The 15067-nt window shown below is 47.8% G+C and overlaps 1 protein-coding gene across 1 annotated transcript in view; it reads left to right on the forward strand.

Moving 5' to 3' along the window:
- Positions 1 to 2841: 2841 nt before the first annotated feature.
- SCTR (secretin receptor) overlaps positions 2842 to 15067 on the forward strand; it is a 44111-nt gene continuing 31885 nt past the window's right edge. Inside the window, exons 1-3 of the mRNA XM_073634561.1 lie at positions 2842 to 2951; positions 14421 to 14538; positions 14808 to 14915. Of these exons, the coding sequence (XP_073490662.1) occupies positions 2859 to 2951; positions 14421 to 14538; positions 14808 to 14915 (319 nt within the window). The 5' untranslated portion in view covers positions 2842 to 2858. The remainder of the gene's footprint in view (positions 2952 to 14420; positions 14539 to 14807; positions 14916 to 15067) is intronic.

Consider the following 15067-nt stretch of genomic DNA (forward strand, 5'->3'; position numbering starts at 1 on the left):
GACACACTGACACTTGGGGATCCAGAACAATGACACACTGACACTTGGGGGTCCCAGAACAATGACACACTGACACTTGGGGATCCAGAACAATGACACACTGACACTTGGGGTACAGTACAATGACACACTGACACTTGGGGGTCCAGAACAATGACACACTGACATTTGGGGGTCCAGAACAATGACACACTGACACTTGGGGGTCCAGAACAATGACACACTGACATTTGGGGGTCCAGAACAATGACACACTGACACTTGGGGTCCAGAACAATGACACACTGACACTTGGGGGTCCAGAACAATGACACCCTGACACTTGGGGGTCCAGAACAATGACACCCTGACACTTGGGAGTCCAGAACAATGACACACTGACACTTGGGGGTCCAGAACAATGACACCCTGACACTTGGGGGTCCCAGAACAATGACACACTGACACTTGGGGGTCCAAGAACAATGACACACTGACACTTGAGGGTCCCAGAACAATGACACACTGACACTTGGGGGTCCCAGAACAATGACACACTGACACTTGGGGTCCAGAACAATGACACACTGACACTTGGGGGTCCAGAACAATGACACCTTAACACTTGGGGGCCAGAACAATGACACCCTGACACTTGGGGGTCCCAGTACAATGACACACTGACACTTAGGGGTACAGAACAATGACACCCTGACACTTGGGGGTCCAAGAACAATGACACACTGACACTTGAGGGTCCAGAACAATGACACCTGACACTTGGGGGTCCAGAACAATGACACCTGACACTTGGGGGTCCAGAACAATGACACACTGACACTTGGGGGTCCCAGAACAATGACACACTGACACTTGGGGGTCCCAGAACAATGACACACTGACACTTGGGGGTCCCAGAACAATGACACACTGACACCTGGGGGTCCCAGAACAATGACACACTGACACCTGGGGGTCCCAGAACAATGACACACTGACACTTGGGGGTCCCAGAACAATGACACCCTGACACTTGGGGGTACAGAACAATGACACCCTGACACTTGGGGGTCCCAGAACAATGACACCCTGACACTTAGGGGTACAGAACAATGACACCCTGACACTTGGGGGTCCAGAACAATGACACACTGACACTTGGGGGTCCCAGAACAATGACACCCTGACACTTGGGGGTCCCAGAACAATGACACCCTGACACTTGGGGTACAGAACAATGACACCCTGACACTTGGGGGTCCAGAACAATGACACCCCGACACTTGGGGGTCCCAGAACAATGACACCCTGACACTTGGGGGTCCCAGAACAATGACACATTGACACTTGGGGGTCCAGAACAATGACACACTGACACTTGGGGGTCCAGAACAATGACACCCTGACACTTGGGGGTCCAGAACAATGACACACTGACACTTGGGGGTCCCAGAACAATGACACCCTGACACTTGGGGACCCAGAACAATGACACACTGACACTTGGGGGTCCCAGAACAATGACACACTGACACTTGGGGGTCCAGAACAATGACACACTGACACTTGGGGGTCCAGAACAATGACACCCTGACACTTGGGGGTCCCAGAACAATGACACACTGACACTTGGGGGTCCCAGAACAATGACACACTGACACTTGGGGGTCCCAGAACAATGACACCCTGACACTTGGGGTCCAGAACAATGACACCCTGACACTTGGGGGTCCAGAACAATGACACCCTGACACTTGGGGGTCCAGAACAATGACACCTTAACACTTGGGGGCCAGAACAATGACACCCTGACACTTGGGGGTCCCAGTACAATGACACCCTGACACTTGGGGGTCCAAGAACAATGACACACTGACACTTGAGGGTCCAGAACAATGACACCTGACACTTGGGGGTCCAGAACAATGACACACTGACACTTGGGGGTCCCAGAACAATGACACACTGACACTTGGGGGTCCCAGAACAATGACACACTGACACCTGGGGGTCCCAGAACAATGACACACTGACACCTGGGGGTCCCAGAACAATGACACACTGACACTTGGGGGTCCCAGAACAATGACACCCTGACACTTGGGGGTACAGAACAATGACACCCTGACACTTGGGGGTCCCAGAACAATGACACCCTGACACTTAGGGGTACAGAACAATGACACCCTGACACTTGGGGGTCCAGAACAATGACACACTGACACTTGGGGGTCCCAGAACAATGACACCCTGACACTTGGGGGTCCCAGAACAATGACACCCTGACACTTGGGGTACAGAACAATGACACCCTGACACTTGGGGGTCCAGAACAATGACACACTGACACTTGGGGGTCCCAGAACAATGACACCCCGACACTTGGGGGTCCCAGAACAATGACACCCTGACACTTGGGGGTCCCAGAACAATGACACACTGACACTTGGGGGTCCAGAACAATGACACACTGACACTTGGGGGTCCAGAACAATGACACCCTGACACTTGGGGGTCCAGAACAATGACACACTGACACTTGGGGGTCCAGAACAATGACACACTGACACTTGGGGGTCCCAGAACAATGACACACTGACACTTGGGGGTCCAGAACAATGACACCCTGACACTTGGGGGTCCAGAACAATGACACACTGACACTTGGGGTCTCAGTATGGGATTGTTGGGGTTCCGGGGATGGAGTTCTGAGCTCAGGAAGGATACTTTGTATATTTTCTCTCTGATAAGAATAAAACGATCGGCTCCTGGCAGGATATGATGGATGCGGTAATAAACCTCCGATGTGATCGGATGGGGGAGGGGTCAGTCTTCTGATCTCCGATGTGGTCTGATGGGGGAGGGGTCAGTCCTCTCCTATGTTCGCACACAGAAGAGGGATCTATGAGTCGCTCGCTACTCATCTCCTCGCTATGGGCACCCTGGCTGTGCTGTTGGCTGTCACCTCTCCGGTGAGTGGGGGAGGGGGGGCTCATGCACAGTGCAGCTCACAGGAGCTTCTTCTATAGGAATTTGAGCTTTTTTGAACTCTCATTTTTTTCTGCCTGGAAAGTCTCCTCCATGTTATCCAATGTGACCGTCTACACTATGTGATCTCTATACCCCCTGTGTGATCTCTATACCCCCTGTGTGATCTCTATACCCCCTGTGTGATCTCTATACCCCCCTGTGTGATCTCTATACCCCCTGTGTGATCTCTATACCCCCTGTGTGATCTCTATACCCCCTGTGTGATCTCTATACCCCCCTGTGTGATCTCTATACCCCCCTGTGTGATCTCTATACCCCCCTGTGTGATCTCTATACCCCCCTGTGTGATCTCTATACCCCCTGTGTGATCTCTATACCCCCTGTGTGATCTCTATACCCCCTGTGTGATCTCTATACCCCCCTGTGTGATCTCTATACCCCCCTGTGTGATCTCTATACCCCCCTGTGTGATCTCTATACCCCCCTGTGTGATCTCTATACCCCCCTGTGTGATCTCTATACCCCCCTGTGTGATCTCTATACCCCCTGTGTGATCTCTATACCCCCTGTGTGATCAGGTGATACAATTTTACCTGCAGAGTCTGCCATGTGTGCAAACATTGTACACACTGTAAGGGGGGGGGGGCAGTGATTGGTCGGGGTGTACTATGGGGGGGGGTATGTGTTGTATATGGGGGTAGAAGAAGCTGATGATAGATATGGGACAGTTATATTTCCTTGTTCTGGGAATAATGAGTCCTGTATTGGGGGATCTCTGTGTTGGGGGATCTATGTATTGTTGGGGATCTCTATGGGGATCTCTGTGTTGGGAGATCTCTGTGTTGGGGGGTCTCTGTGTTGTTGGGGGTCTCTGTGTTGGGGGTCTCTGTGTTGTTGGGGGTCTCTGTGTTGTGGGGGGGTCCCTGTGTTGTTGGGGGATCTCTGTGTTGGGGATCTCTGTATTGGGAGATCTCTGTGTTGGGAGATCTCTATGTTGGGGGGTCTCTGTGTTGTTGGGGGATGTATGTATTGTTGGGGATCTCTGTGTTGGGGGATCTATGTATTGTTGGGAATCTATGTTGTTGGGGATCTATGTTGTTGGGGATCTATGTTGTTGGGGGATCTATGTTGTTGGGGGATCTATGTTGTTGGGGGGTCTCTGTGTTGTTGGGGGATCTATGTATTGTTGGGGATCTCTGTGTTGGGGGATCTCTATGTTGGGGGATCTCTATGTTGGGGGATCTCTATGTTGGGGGATCTCTATGTTGTTGAGGGATCTATGTATTGTTGGGGATCTCTGTGTTGGGGGATCTCTGTGTTGGGAGATCTCTGTGTTGGGAGATCTTTGTGTTGGGGGATCTCTATGTTGTTGAGGGATATATTTGTTGGGGAATCTCTTTGTTGTTGAAGGATCTCTGTGTTGTTGGGGGATCTCTGTGTTGGGGGATCTCTGTGTTGTTGGGGGATCTCTGTGTTGTTGGGGGATCTCTGTATTGTTGGGGGATCTCTGTATTGTTGGGGGATTTCTCTTGTTTTTGGGGATCTCTGTGTTGGGGTATCTCTGTGTTGGGGTATCTCTGTGTTGGGGGTATCTCTGTGTTGGGGGGATCTCTGTGTCTGGGGATCTCTGTGTCTGGGGATCTCTGTGTTGTTGGGGGATCTCTATATTGTTTGGGGGATCTCTGTGTTATTGGGGGATCTCTGTATTGTTGGGGGATCTCTGTGTTTGTGGATCTCTGTATTGTTGGGGGGATCTCTGTGTTTTGGGGATCTCTGTGTTGTTGGGGATCTCTGTGTTTGGGGGATCTCTGTGTTGGGGGATCTCTGTGTTGGGGGATCTCTGTGTTGTTGGGGGATCTCTGTGTTGTTGGGGGATCTCTGTGTTAGGGGATCTCTGTGTCTGGGGATCTCTGTGTCTGGGGATCTCTGTGTTGTTGGGGGATCTCTATATTGTTTGGGGGATCTCTGTGTTGTTGGGGGATCTCTGTGTTTGGGGGATCTCTGTGTTGTTGGGGGATCTCTGTGTTGTTGGGGGATCTCTGTGTTAGGGGAGCTCTGTGTTAGGGGATCTCTGTGTTGTTGGGGGATCTCTGAGTTGTTGGGGGGATCTCTGTGTTTGGGGATCTCTGTGTTTGGGGGATCACTGTATTGGGGGATCACTGTATTGGGGGATCTCTGTGTTTGGGGGATCTCTGTGTTTGGGGGATCACTGTGTTGGGGGATCTCTGTGTTGTAGGGGGATCTCTGTGTTGGGGGATCTCTGTGTTGTAGGGGGATCTCTGTGTTGGGGGATCTCTGTGTAGCTGGGGATCTCTGTGTTGTTGTGGGATCTCTGTGTTGTTGTGGGATCTCTGTGTTGTTGGGGGATCTCTGTGTTGTAGAGGATTTCTGTGTTGTTGGGGGATCTCTGTGTTGGGGGGATCTCTGTGTTGGGGGATCTCTGTGTTGGGGGATCTCTGTATTGTTGGGGGATCTCTGTATTGTTGGGGGGATCTCTGTGTTTGGGGATCTCTGTGTTTGGGGGATCACTGTATTGGGGGATCTCTGTGTTGGGGGATCTCTGTGTTGTAGGGGGATCTCTGTTTTGGAGGATTTCTGTGTTGTTGGGGGATCTCTGTGTTGGGGGATCTCTGTGTAGCTGGGGATCTCTGTGTTGGGGGATCTCTGTGTAGCTGGGGATCTCTGTGTTGGGGGATCTCTGTGTTGGGGGATCTCTGTGTTGGGGGATCTCTGTGTAGCTGTGGGATCTCTGTGTTGTTGGGAGTCTCTGTGTTGTTGGGGGTCTCTGTGTTGTTGGGGGTCTCTGTGTTGTTGGGGATCTCTGTGTTGGGGGATCTCTGTGTTGTTGGGATCTCTGTGTTGTTGGGGATCTCTTTGTAGCTGGGGATCTCTGTGTTGGGGGATCTCTGTGTAGCTGGGGATCTCTGTGTTGTTGGGGGTCTCTGTGTTGTTGGGGGTCTCTGTGCTGTTGGGGATCTCTGTGTTGTTGGGGGTCTCTGTGTAGGGGATCTCTGTGTTGGGGGATCTCTGTGTTGTTGGGGATCTCTGTGTTGTTGGGGGATCTCTGTGTTGTTGGGGATCTCTGTGTAGGGGATCTCTGTGTTGGGGGATCTATGTGTTGTTGGGGGTCTCTGTGTAGGGGATCTCTGTGTTGGGGGATCTCTGTGTAGGGGATCTCTGTGTTGGGGGATCTCTGTGTTGGGGGATCTCTGTGTTGGGGGATCTCTGTGTTGTTGGGGATCTCTGTGTTGTTGGGGGATCTCTGTGTTGGAGGTCTCTGTGTTGGGGATCTCTGTGTAGGGGATCTCTGTGTTGGGGGATCTCTGTGTTGTTGGGGATCTCTGTGTTGTTGGGGATCTCTGTGTTGTTGGGGGTCTCTGTGTTGTTGGGGATCTCTGTGTTGTTGGGGGTCTCTGTGTTGGGGATCTCTGTGTTGGGGGATCTCTGTGTTGTTGGGGATCTCTGTGTTGTTGGGGATCTCTGTGTTGTTGGGGATCTCTGTGTTGTTGGGGGTCTCTGTGTTGTTGGGGGTCTCTGTGCTGTTGGGGATCTCTGTGTTGTTGGGGGATCTCTGTGTTGGGGGTCTCTGTGTAGGGGATCTCTGTGTTGGGGGATCTCTGTGTTGTTGGGGATCTCTGTGTTGTTGGGGATCTCTGTGTTGTTGGGGGTCTCTGTGTTGTTGGGGATCTCTGTGTTGGGGGATCTCTGTGTTGTTGGGGATCTCTGTGTTGTTGGGGGTCTCTGTGTTGTTGGGGGTCTCTGTGCTGTTGGGGATCTCTGTGTTGTTGGGGGTCTCTGTGTAGGGGATCTCTGTGTAGGGGATCTCTGTGTTGGGGGATCTCTGTGTTGTTGGGGATCTCTGTGTTGTTGGGGGATCTCTGTGTTGTTGGGGATCTCTGTGTTGTTGGGGGTCTCTGTGTAGGGGATCTCTGTGTTGGGGGATCTATGTGTTGTTGGGGGTCTCTGTGTAGGGGATCTCTGTGTTGGGGGATCTCTGTGTAGGGGATCTCTGTGTTTGGGGATCTCTGTGTTGGGGGATCTCTGTGTTGTTGGGGATCTCTGTGTTGTTGGGGATCTCTGTGTTGTTGGGGGATCTCTGTGTTGGGGGTCTCTGTGTTGGGGGTCTCTGTGTAGGGGATCTCTGTGTTGTTGGGGATCTCTGTGTTGTTGGGGGTCTCTGTGTTGTTGGGGGTCTCTGTGTTGTTGGGGATCTCTGTGTTGTTGGGGATCTCTGTGTTGGGGGATCTCTGTGTTGGGGGATCTCTGTGTTGGGGGTCTCTGTGTAGGGGATCTCTGTGTTGGGGGATCTCTGTGTTGTTGGGGGTCTCTGTTCAGTAATTGTTGGTCTTTAGTGAGCACACATCGGGCAGATTGCAGTCAGTGGAGGGATCTCTATCTCACATTGTATATTTCTATGGTGGATTCTGAGTTGGTAAATATTTTCCAGGAGGAGGGATGACATTTCCTCTGCTGATCTCTATGGATCTCCCTGGAGGTTGCCAATCAGCCGGTTTAGTTGTGCAACAAAGTTTATTTGAGATAGATAAATACCAGAACTACTCAACACTGAACTATTACAGTTTATGGGGGAGGTATAGGTAGTATATAGGTGGTGTATGTGGGTACAGGCAGTATATATGGTATAGGTAGTATATAGGTGGTGTATGTGGGTACAGGCAGTATATATGGTATAGGTAGTATATAGGTGGTGTATGTGGGTACAGGCAGTATATATGGTATAGGTAGTATATAGGTGGTGTATGTGGGTACAGGCAGTATATATGGTATAGGTAGTATATAGGTGGTGTATGTGGGTACAGGCAGTATATATGGTATAGGTAGTATATAGGTGGTGTATGTGGGTACAGGCAGTATATATGGTATAGGTGGTATATAGGTGGTGTATGTGGGTACAGGCAGTATATATGGTATAGGTAGTATATAGGTGGTGTATGTGGGTACAGGCAGTATATATGGTATAGGTGGTGTATGTGGGTTCAGGCAGTATATATGGTATAGGTGGTGTATGTGGGTTCAGGCAGTATATATGGTATAGGTGGTGTATGTGGGTTCAGGCAGTATATATGGTATAGGTAGTATATAGGTGGTGTATGTGGGTTCAGGCAGTATATATGGTATAGGTAGTATATAGGTGGTGTATGTGGGTACAGGTAGTATATATGGTATAGGTAGTATATAGGTAGTGTATGTGGGTACAGGCAGTATATATGGTATAGGCAGTATATAGGTGGTGTATATGGGTTCAGGCAGTATATATGGTATAGGCAGTATATAGGTGGTGTATGTGGGTACAGGCAGCATATATGGTATAGGTAGTATATAGGTGGCGTATATGGGTACAGGCAGTATATATGGTATAGGTAGTATATAGGTGGTGTATGTGGGTTCAGGCAGTATATATGGTATAGGTAGTATATAGGTGGTGTATATGGGTACAGGCAGCATATATGGTATAGGTAGTATATAGGTGGTGTATATGGGTACAGGCAGTATATATGGTATAGGTAGTATATAGGTGGTGTATATGGGTACAGGCAGTATATATTGTATAGGTAGTATATAGGTGGCGTATATGGGTACAGGCAGTATATATGGTATAGGTAGTATATAGGTGGTGTATGTGGGTTCAGGCAGTATATATGGTATAGGTAGTATATAGGTGGTGTATATGGGTACAGGCAGCATATATGGTATAGGTAGTATATAGGTGGTGTATATGGGTACAGGCAGCATATATGGTATAGGTAGTATATAGGTGGTGTATATGGGTACAGGCAGTATATATGATATAGGTAGTATATAGGTGGTGTATGTGGGTACAGGCAGTATATATGGTATAGGTAGTATACAGGTAGTGTGTGTGGGTACAAGCAGCATATATGGTATAGGTAGTATATAGGTGGTGTATATGGGTACAGGCAGTATATATGGTATAGGTAGTATATAGGTGGTGTATGTGGGTACAGGCAGTATATATGGTATAGGTAGTATATAGGTGGTGTATATGGGTTCAGGCAGCATATATGGTATAGGTAGTGTGTATGGGTACAGGCAGTATATATGGTATAGGTAGTATATAGGTGGTGTATGTGGGTACAGGCAGTATATATGGTATAGGTAGTATATAGGTGGTGTATGTGGGTACAGGAAGTATATATGGTATAGGTAGTATATAGGTGGTGTATGTGGGTACAGGCAGTATATATGGTATAGGTAGTATATAGGTGGTGTATGTGGGTACAGGAAGTATATATGGTATAGGTAGTATATAGGTGTTTCTTGGAGTTATGGGCAAGGTAGTGAACTCTGTCACATTGATAGCACTGATTCATTATGTGAAACTGGACTGCAGAGCTAGCACTCAGTGATGCTTTTCACCTCTCACCTGTACTGTCAGCTGCAGCGCAGAGATTTCACATTTTCAGCTGATAATGGGAGGTAATAGTTGTTGGGACAGAAATGAATCCATTGAACATTCTGCGCCATGTTTTCTGCTGATCACAGATTTCCTCGCCGTCCCTCTGATCTCCACTGTGCTGGAATTTTAAGCAGTAAATAAAACTATTAAAGGAACCAGTCAGATCATATACCTGTGTGAAAAGCCTCAGATTGAAGCTGCCACTCTAGGACCCGAGTGCGGACACACAGCTAAACTGAGGAGAAACACAATACAGATGAGGCAGAATCTCATCTCTCTTCAGTTTTGCACAGAGATGAGTCGGATTGTTGGATCATTTAGCTACATTCTGAGTCATTCTTCTAATGTTTGCTTGGATATCATTCCTGATGTTACTTTATTGATTACATGTTTGCTGTTCCATATTTCCAGTTGAAGTTCAGACACTTTGTAGTAGATATATAGAAGAGTGACATCAGGAAAGGACCGTGTTCTCCATTGAGTCCGCTCCTTTTATTGGTTTTGTTTGTTTGTCTTTTATCGTTTTGTCTGATAGAGATCTAGGTTTGAATCCACTTACTGTTGAATTACATATTTCTATTCCAATTTCCCACCATCAACTACTCCTTTGGTAAAATAAAACTTTTAGAATTAGTTTTGAACTTTCCTCCTTACAGTTTGAGGTCACATCCGCGTGTTCTTCATCTGAGCTTCATATTGATAGTTCTGCCCCCCCCGAAATTTATTTACACCCTTCATGTACCTGAAAGTTTCCGTCTTGTCCATCCTTTCCCTTCTTTCCTCCTTCTTCCTCCTCCTTTCCTCCCCTGATCTGTTCTATCCCTCAGACCTTTCACCATTCATGTTACCGGTCTCTGGACTCATTCTATCAGATCAATATCTGTATGTAAGTGATATAAAGGTCTATATAGAGGAATCAGGACCTCCTTCCTCCTGCTGGTGATCCCTCTAGTGATATAAAGATCTATATAGAGGAATCAGGACCTCCTTCCTCCGCTGGTGACCCCTCTAGTGATATAAAGATCTATATAGAGGAATCAGGACCTCCTTCCTCCCGCTGGTGATCCCTCTAGTGATATAAAGATCTATATAGAGGAATCAGGACCTCCTTCCTCCCGCTGGTGACCCCTCTAGTGATATAAAGATCTATATAGAGGAATCAGGACCTCCTTCCTCCTGCTGGTGACCCCTCTAATGATATAAAGATCTATATAGAGGAATCAGGACCTCCTTCCTCCTGCTGGTGACCCCTCTAGTGATATAAAGGTCTATATAGAGGAATCAGGACCTCCTTCCCCCTGCTGGTGATCCCTCTAGTGATATAAAGATCTATATAGAGGAATCAGGACCTCCTCCCCCCTGCTGGTGACACCTCTAGTGATATAAAGATCTATATAGAGGAATCAGGACCTCCTTCCCCCTGCAGGTGATCCCTCTAGTGATATAAAGATCTATATAGAGGAATCAGGACCTCCTTCCTCCTGCTGGTGACCCCTCTGGTGATATAAAGATCTATATAGAGCAATCAGGACCTCCTTCCTCCTGCCGGTGACCCCTCTAGTGATATAAAGAGTTATATAGAGCATTCTGGACCTCCGTCCACCTGCCGGTGACCCCTCTAGTGATATAAAGAGTTATATAGAGCAATCTGGACCTCCTTCCACCTGCCGGTGACCCCTCTAGTGATATAAAGATCTATATAGAGGAATCAGGACCTCCTTCCTCCTGCTGGTGACCCCTCTAGTGATATAAAGATCTATATAGAGGAATCAGGACCTCCTTCCTCCTGCTGGTGACCCCTCTAGTGATATAAAGATCTATATAGAGGAATCAGGACCTCCTTCCTCCGCTGGTGACCCCTCTAGTGATATAAAGATCTATATAGAGGAATCAGGACCTCCTTCCTCCCGCTGGTGATCCCTCTAGTGATATAAAGATCTATATAGAGGAATCAGGACCTCCTTCCTCCTGCTGGTGACCCCTCTAGTGATATAAAGATCTATATAGAGGAATCAGGACCTCCTTCCTCCGCTGGTGACCCCTCTAGTGATATAAAGATCTATATAGAGGAATCAGGACCTCCTTCCTCCCGCTGGTGATCCCTCTAGTGATATAAAGATCTATATAGAGGAATCAGGACCTCCTTCCTCCCGCTGGTGACCCCTCTAGTGATATAAAGATCTATATAGAGGAATCAGGACCTCCTTCCTCCTGCTGGTGACCCCTCTAATGATATAAAGATCTATATAGAGGAATCAGGACCTCCTTCCTCCTGCTGGTGACCCCTCTAGTGATATAAAGGTCTATATAGAGGAATCAGGACCTCCTTCCCCCTGCTGGTGATCCCTCTAGTGATATAAAGATCTATATAGAGGAATCAGGACCTCCTTCCCCCTGCTGGTGACACCTCTAGTGATATAAAGATCTATATAGAGGAATCAGGACCTCCTTCCCCCTGCAGGTGATCCCTCTAGTGATATAAAGATCTATATAGAGGAATCAGGACCTCCTTCCTCCTGCTGGTGACCCCTCTGGTGATATAAAGATCTATATAGAGCAATCAGGACCTCCTTCCTCCTGCCGGTGACCCCTCTAGTGATATAAAGAGTTATATAGAGCAATCTGGACCTCCTTCCACCTGCCGGTGACCCCTCTAGTGATATAAAGAGTTATATAGAGCAATCTGGACCTCCTTCCACCTGCCGGTGACCCCTCTAGTGATATAAAGATCTATATAGAGGAATCAGGACCTCCTTCCTCCTGCTGGTGACCCCTCTAGTGATATAAAGATCTATATAGAGGAATCAGGACCTCCTTCCTCCTGCTGGTGACCCCTCTAGTGATATAAAGATCTATATAGAGGAATCAGGACCTCCTTCCTCCGCTGGTGACCCCTCTAGTGATATAAAGATCTATATAGAGGAATCAGGACCTCCTTCCTCCCGCTGGTGATCCCTCTAGTGATATAAAGATCTATATAGAGGAATCAGGACCTCCTTCCTCCCGCTGGTGACCCCTCTAGTGATATAAAGATCTATATAGAGGAATCAGGACCTCCTTCCTCCTGCTGGTGACCCCTCTAGTGATATAAAGATCTATATAGAGGAATCAGGACCTCCTTCCTCCTGCTGGTGACCCCTCTAGTGATATAAAGATCTATATAGAGGAATCAGGACCTCCTTCCTCCTGCTGGTGACCCCTCTAGTGATATAAAGATCTATATAGAGGAATCAGGACCTCCTTCCTCCCGCTGGTGATCCCTCTAGTGATATAAAGATCTATATAGAGGAATCAGGACCTCCTTCCTCCTGCTGGTGATCCCTCTAGTGATATAAAGATCTATATAGAGGAATCAGGACCTCCTTCCTCCTGCTGGTGACCCCTCTAGTGATATAAAGATCTATATAGAGGAATCAGGACCTCCTTCCTCCTGCTGGTGACCCCTCTAGTGATAACCAAAGTAATTGGTCTCTGTTCTGAATTATCGCCATGTAACGACACACTCTGGTATCTATTACTTTAGCCAACTGCATATCCACGGAGCCACTGAAGAGTTAAGTCCTGACTTGTACAATTAGTTTTTCATGTGATAATATTCTAATTCTGTGGAACTGTATCAAAGGCTTTGCTGTATTAGAGATATGCTATGTCCACAGCACCATCCTGACCACAACATTGGTGATATAGTCTAAAAAATCAATGAGATTCGTATGACCTGATCTGCCCTCAGTAAGCCGGGCTGCTTTGATTCCACACATTTGTTATTTTATATCTGATGATTGATCCTTCATTTTAGGAGCAATCGATTAGTTTTACCTCCATAGATGTTAAACTCACACTGGCCTGGACTCCCAGCTTCTACCTTACTCCCCTTCTTGTAGATAGCTACAAGAAGTCATGGGGAATGTCTCCCATTAGAAGAGATCGATTGATTAATAAGATCAGTGAATGGTCCAACAACTATATATCAAGCTGTGATGTTTCACAGTTGTGCAAATACCCTCTTCCTATTGCTCTGTAATGTTGTATCTGTTGTAGCGATCTGCTGCAGCGTTGTATCTGTTGTATCTGTTGTAGTGTTGTATCTGTTGTATCTTTTGTAGTGTTGTAGTGTTGTATCTGTTGTGTTCTTTAAAGTGGTTCTGAAAGCAGTATGCAGCCCCACCCCACAGCCCCCCCCCCCCATAATATTTACCCGCGACCAATCATGATCCAGCGATATGTATGAGAGTGGCTGCTCTCCCGGGTCTCTGCCTTCTGACTACTATTAGTTCTCTATCTATATTCTGTGTAAAGAAAGATTTCCATCCTGTAATGATGATCCTTTGTGCCAAGGTTTATGTGTGTCTCTTGGATTGCCATTTGCAGCTCAGTAATTACAGAGTATATTGTGGGTGGAAGGACTGTGGGATATGTATGCCGGGTATACAGCGAGGAGAAGGGGAAGACTTATTTTAATTAACCCCCCTTTGTTTTTTGGTGCAGCGCACTGGACACCCCGCAGATCTGCCCTGCCCCCGCATCTCCCTCTTTTAGATCAGAACGACAAGCAGTATTTTTAGGAGAACTTAGTAAAGGTTGGCCCTTTATTTCAAGTTCCCTTTATCTGATTTTTGTTGCTAAGCAACCCTTGTGTCAGTTTATTGGATGGAGGTTCAAATCATAAAATTCATTGTGCATCAGTGACAGCGCCATCTATCAGACATTGTAGGTATGGCAGATCTGGGTTTGGATGGGGTGAGACTTTCTTCCTGATACAATGTAACATTTCTGGGTGTTTATTCTGCTGCCCTCACTATGACAGATTTTCACCGGGGGGGGGGGGTTTGTACTAAGAGTGTATTGGCTTTTCAGTGTGCTGTGTTCCAATCATGAGCTTTGTTAAAAGTGACCCTGGCACTCGATTGGGGATTTAGAGGTAGCGCAGCTTCACTGTATATCATCTTCACATAGTGACCAGACTCTACTCCTTCAGTGTATAATTAGTGATCTGAGTGTCTTCTCCCCACAGGTAGGGGGCGCTCACCTGCTTTGTGACCTGCTGGGGGTGATGCAGAGAGCTCAGGAGACGTGTGCCGAGTCCCTGGCAAACCACAGCCTGTCTGCGGGTGGCTGGCGGCCGGAGGAGGGTGAGTGACGTCTTCTTCTGGATACACAATGATCAGCCTGCAGTCCATACATGGGGCAGATGGGTATCTATGCTGGTGATGGAGCACACAATGTTTTGTGGGGGGGAGGGGTCAGAGTCCGTTTATTCATACACAGTTTTTGTTACGAAGTTCCATCAGAACAATGTGCAATCAATGATCAATACACAGTGTGGGCATGTAGAGGCAGAGGCGGTGACGTAGGTACGATGGGAGGTCATTGATCCATACGGCTTGCCATTGTGTTTCAGGATGTGCCGGAATGTGGGACAATATCAGCTGCTGGCCGCCGACCCCCCTGGGACAAACCGCCACCATCTCCTGCCCAGAGATCCTACAGATCATCACCGGCATCCAAGGTGAGACCAGAGATCACACCCTCCAGGAGGTAGAAAATACTCTGCTACCGACCCTAACCAAATATACTCACCACCGGGGTATCATACCTCCAATATGACCCTCCATAAAGTAGAACATACTCTGCTCCTGGCCTCCTCTCTGACCAGTTATA

The sequence above is a fragment of the Aquarana catesbeiana genome, linkage group LG06 (genome assembly GCF_042186555.1).
Source record: "Aquarana catesbeiana isolate 2022-GZ linkage group LG06, ASM4218655v1, whole genome shotgun sequence".
Lineage (NCBI taxonomy): Eukaryota > Metazoa > Chordata > Amphibia > Anura > Ranidae > Aquarana > Aquarana catesbeiana.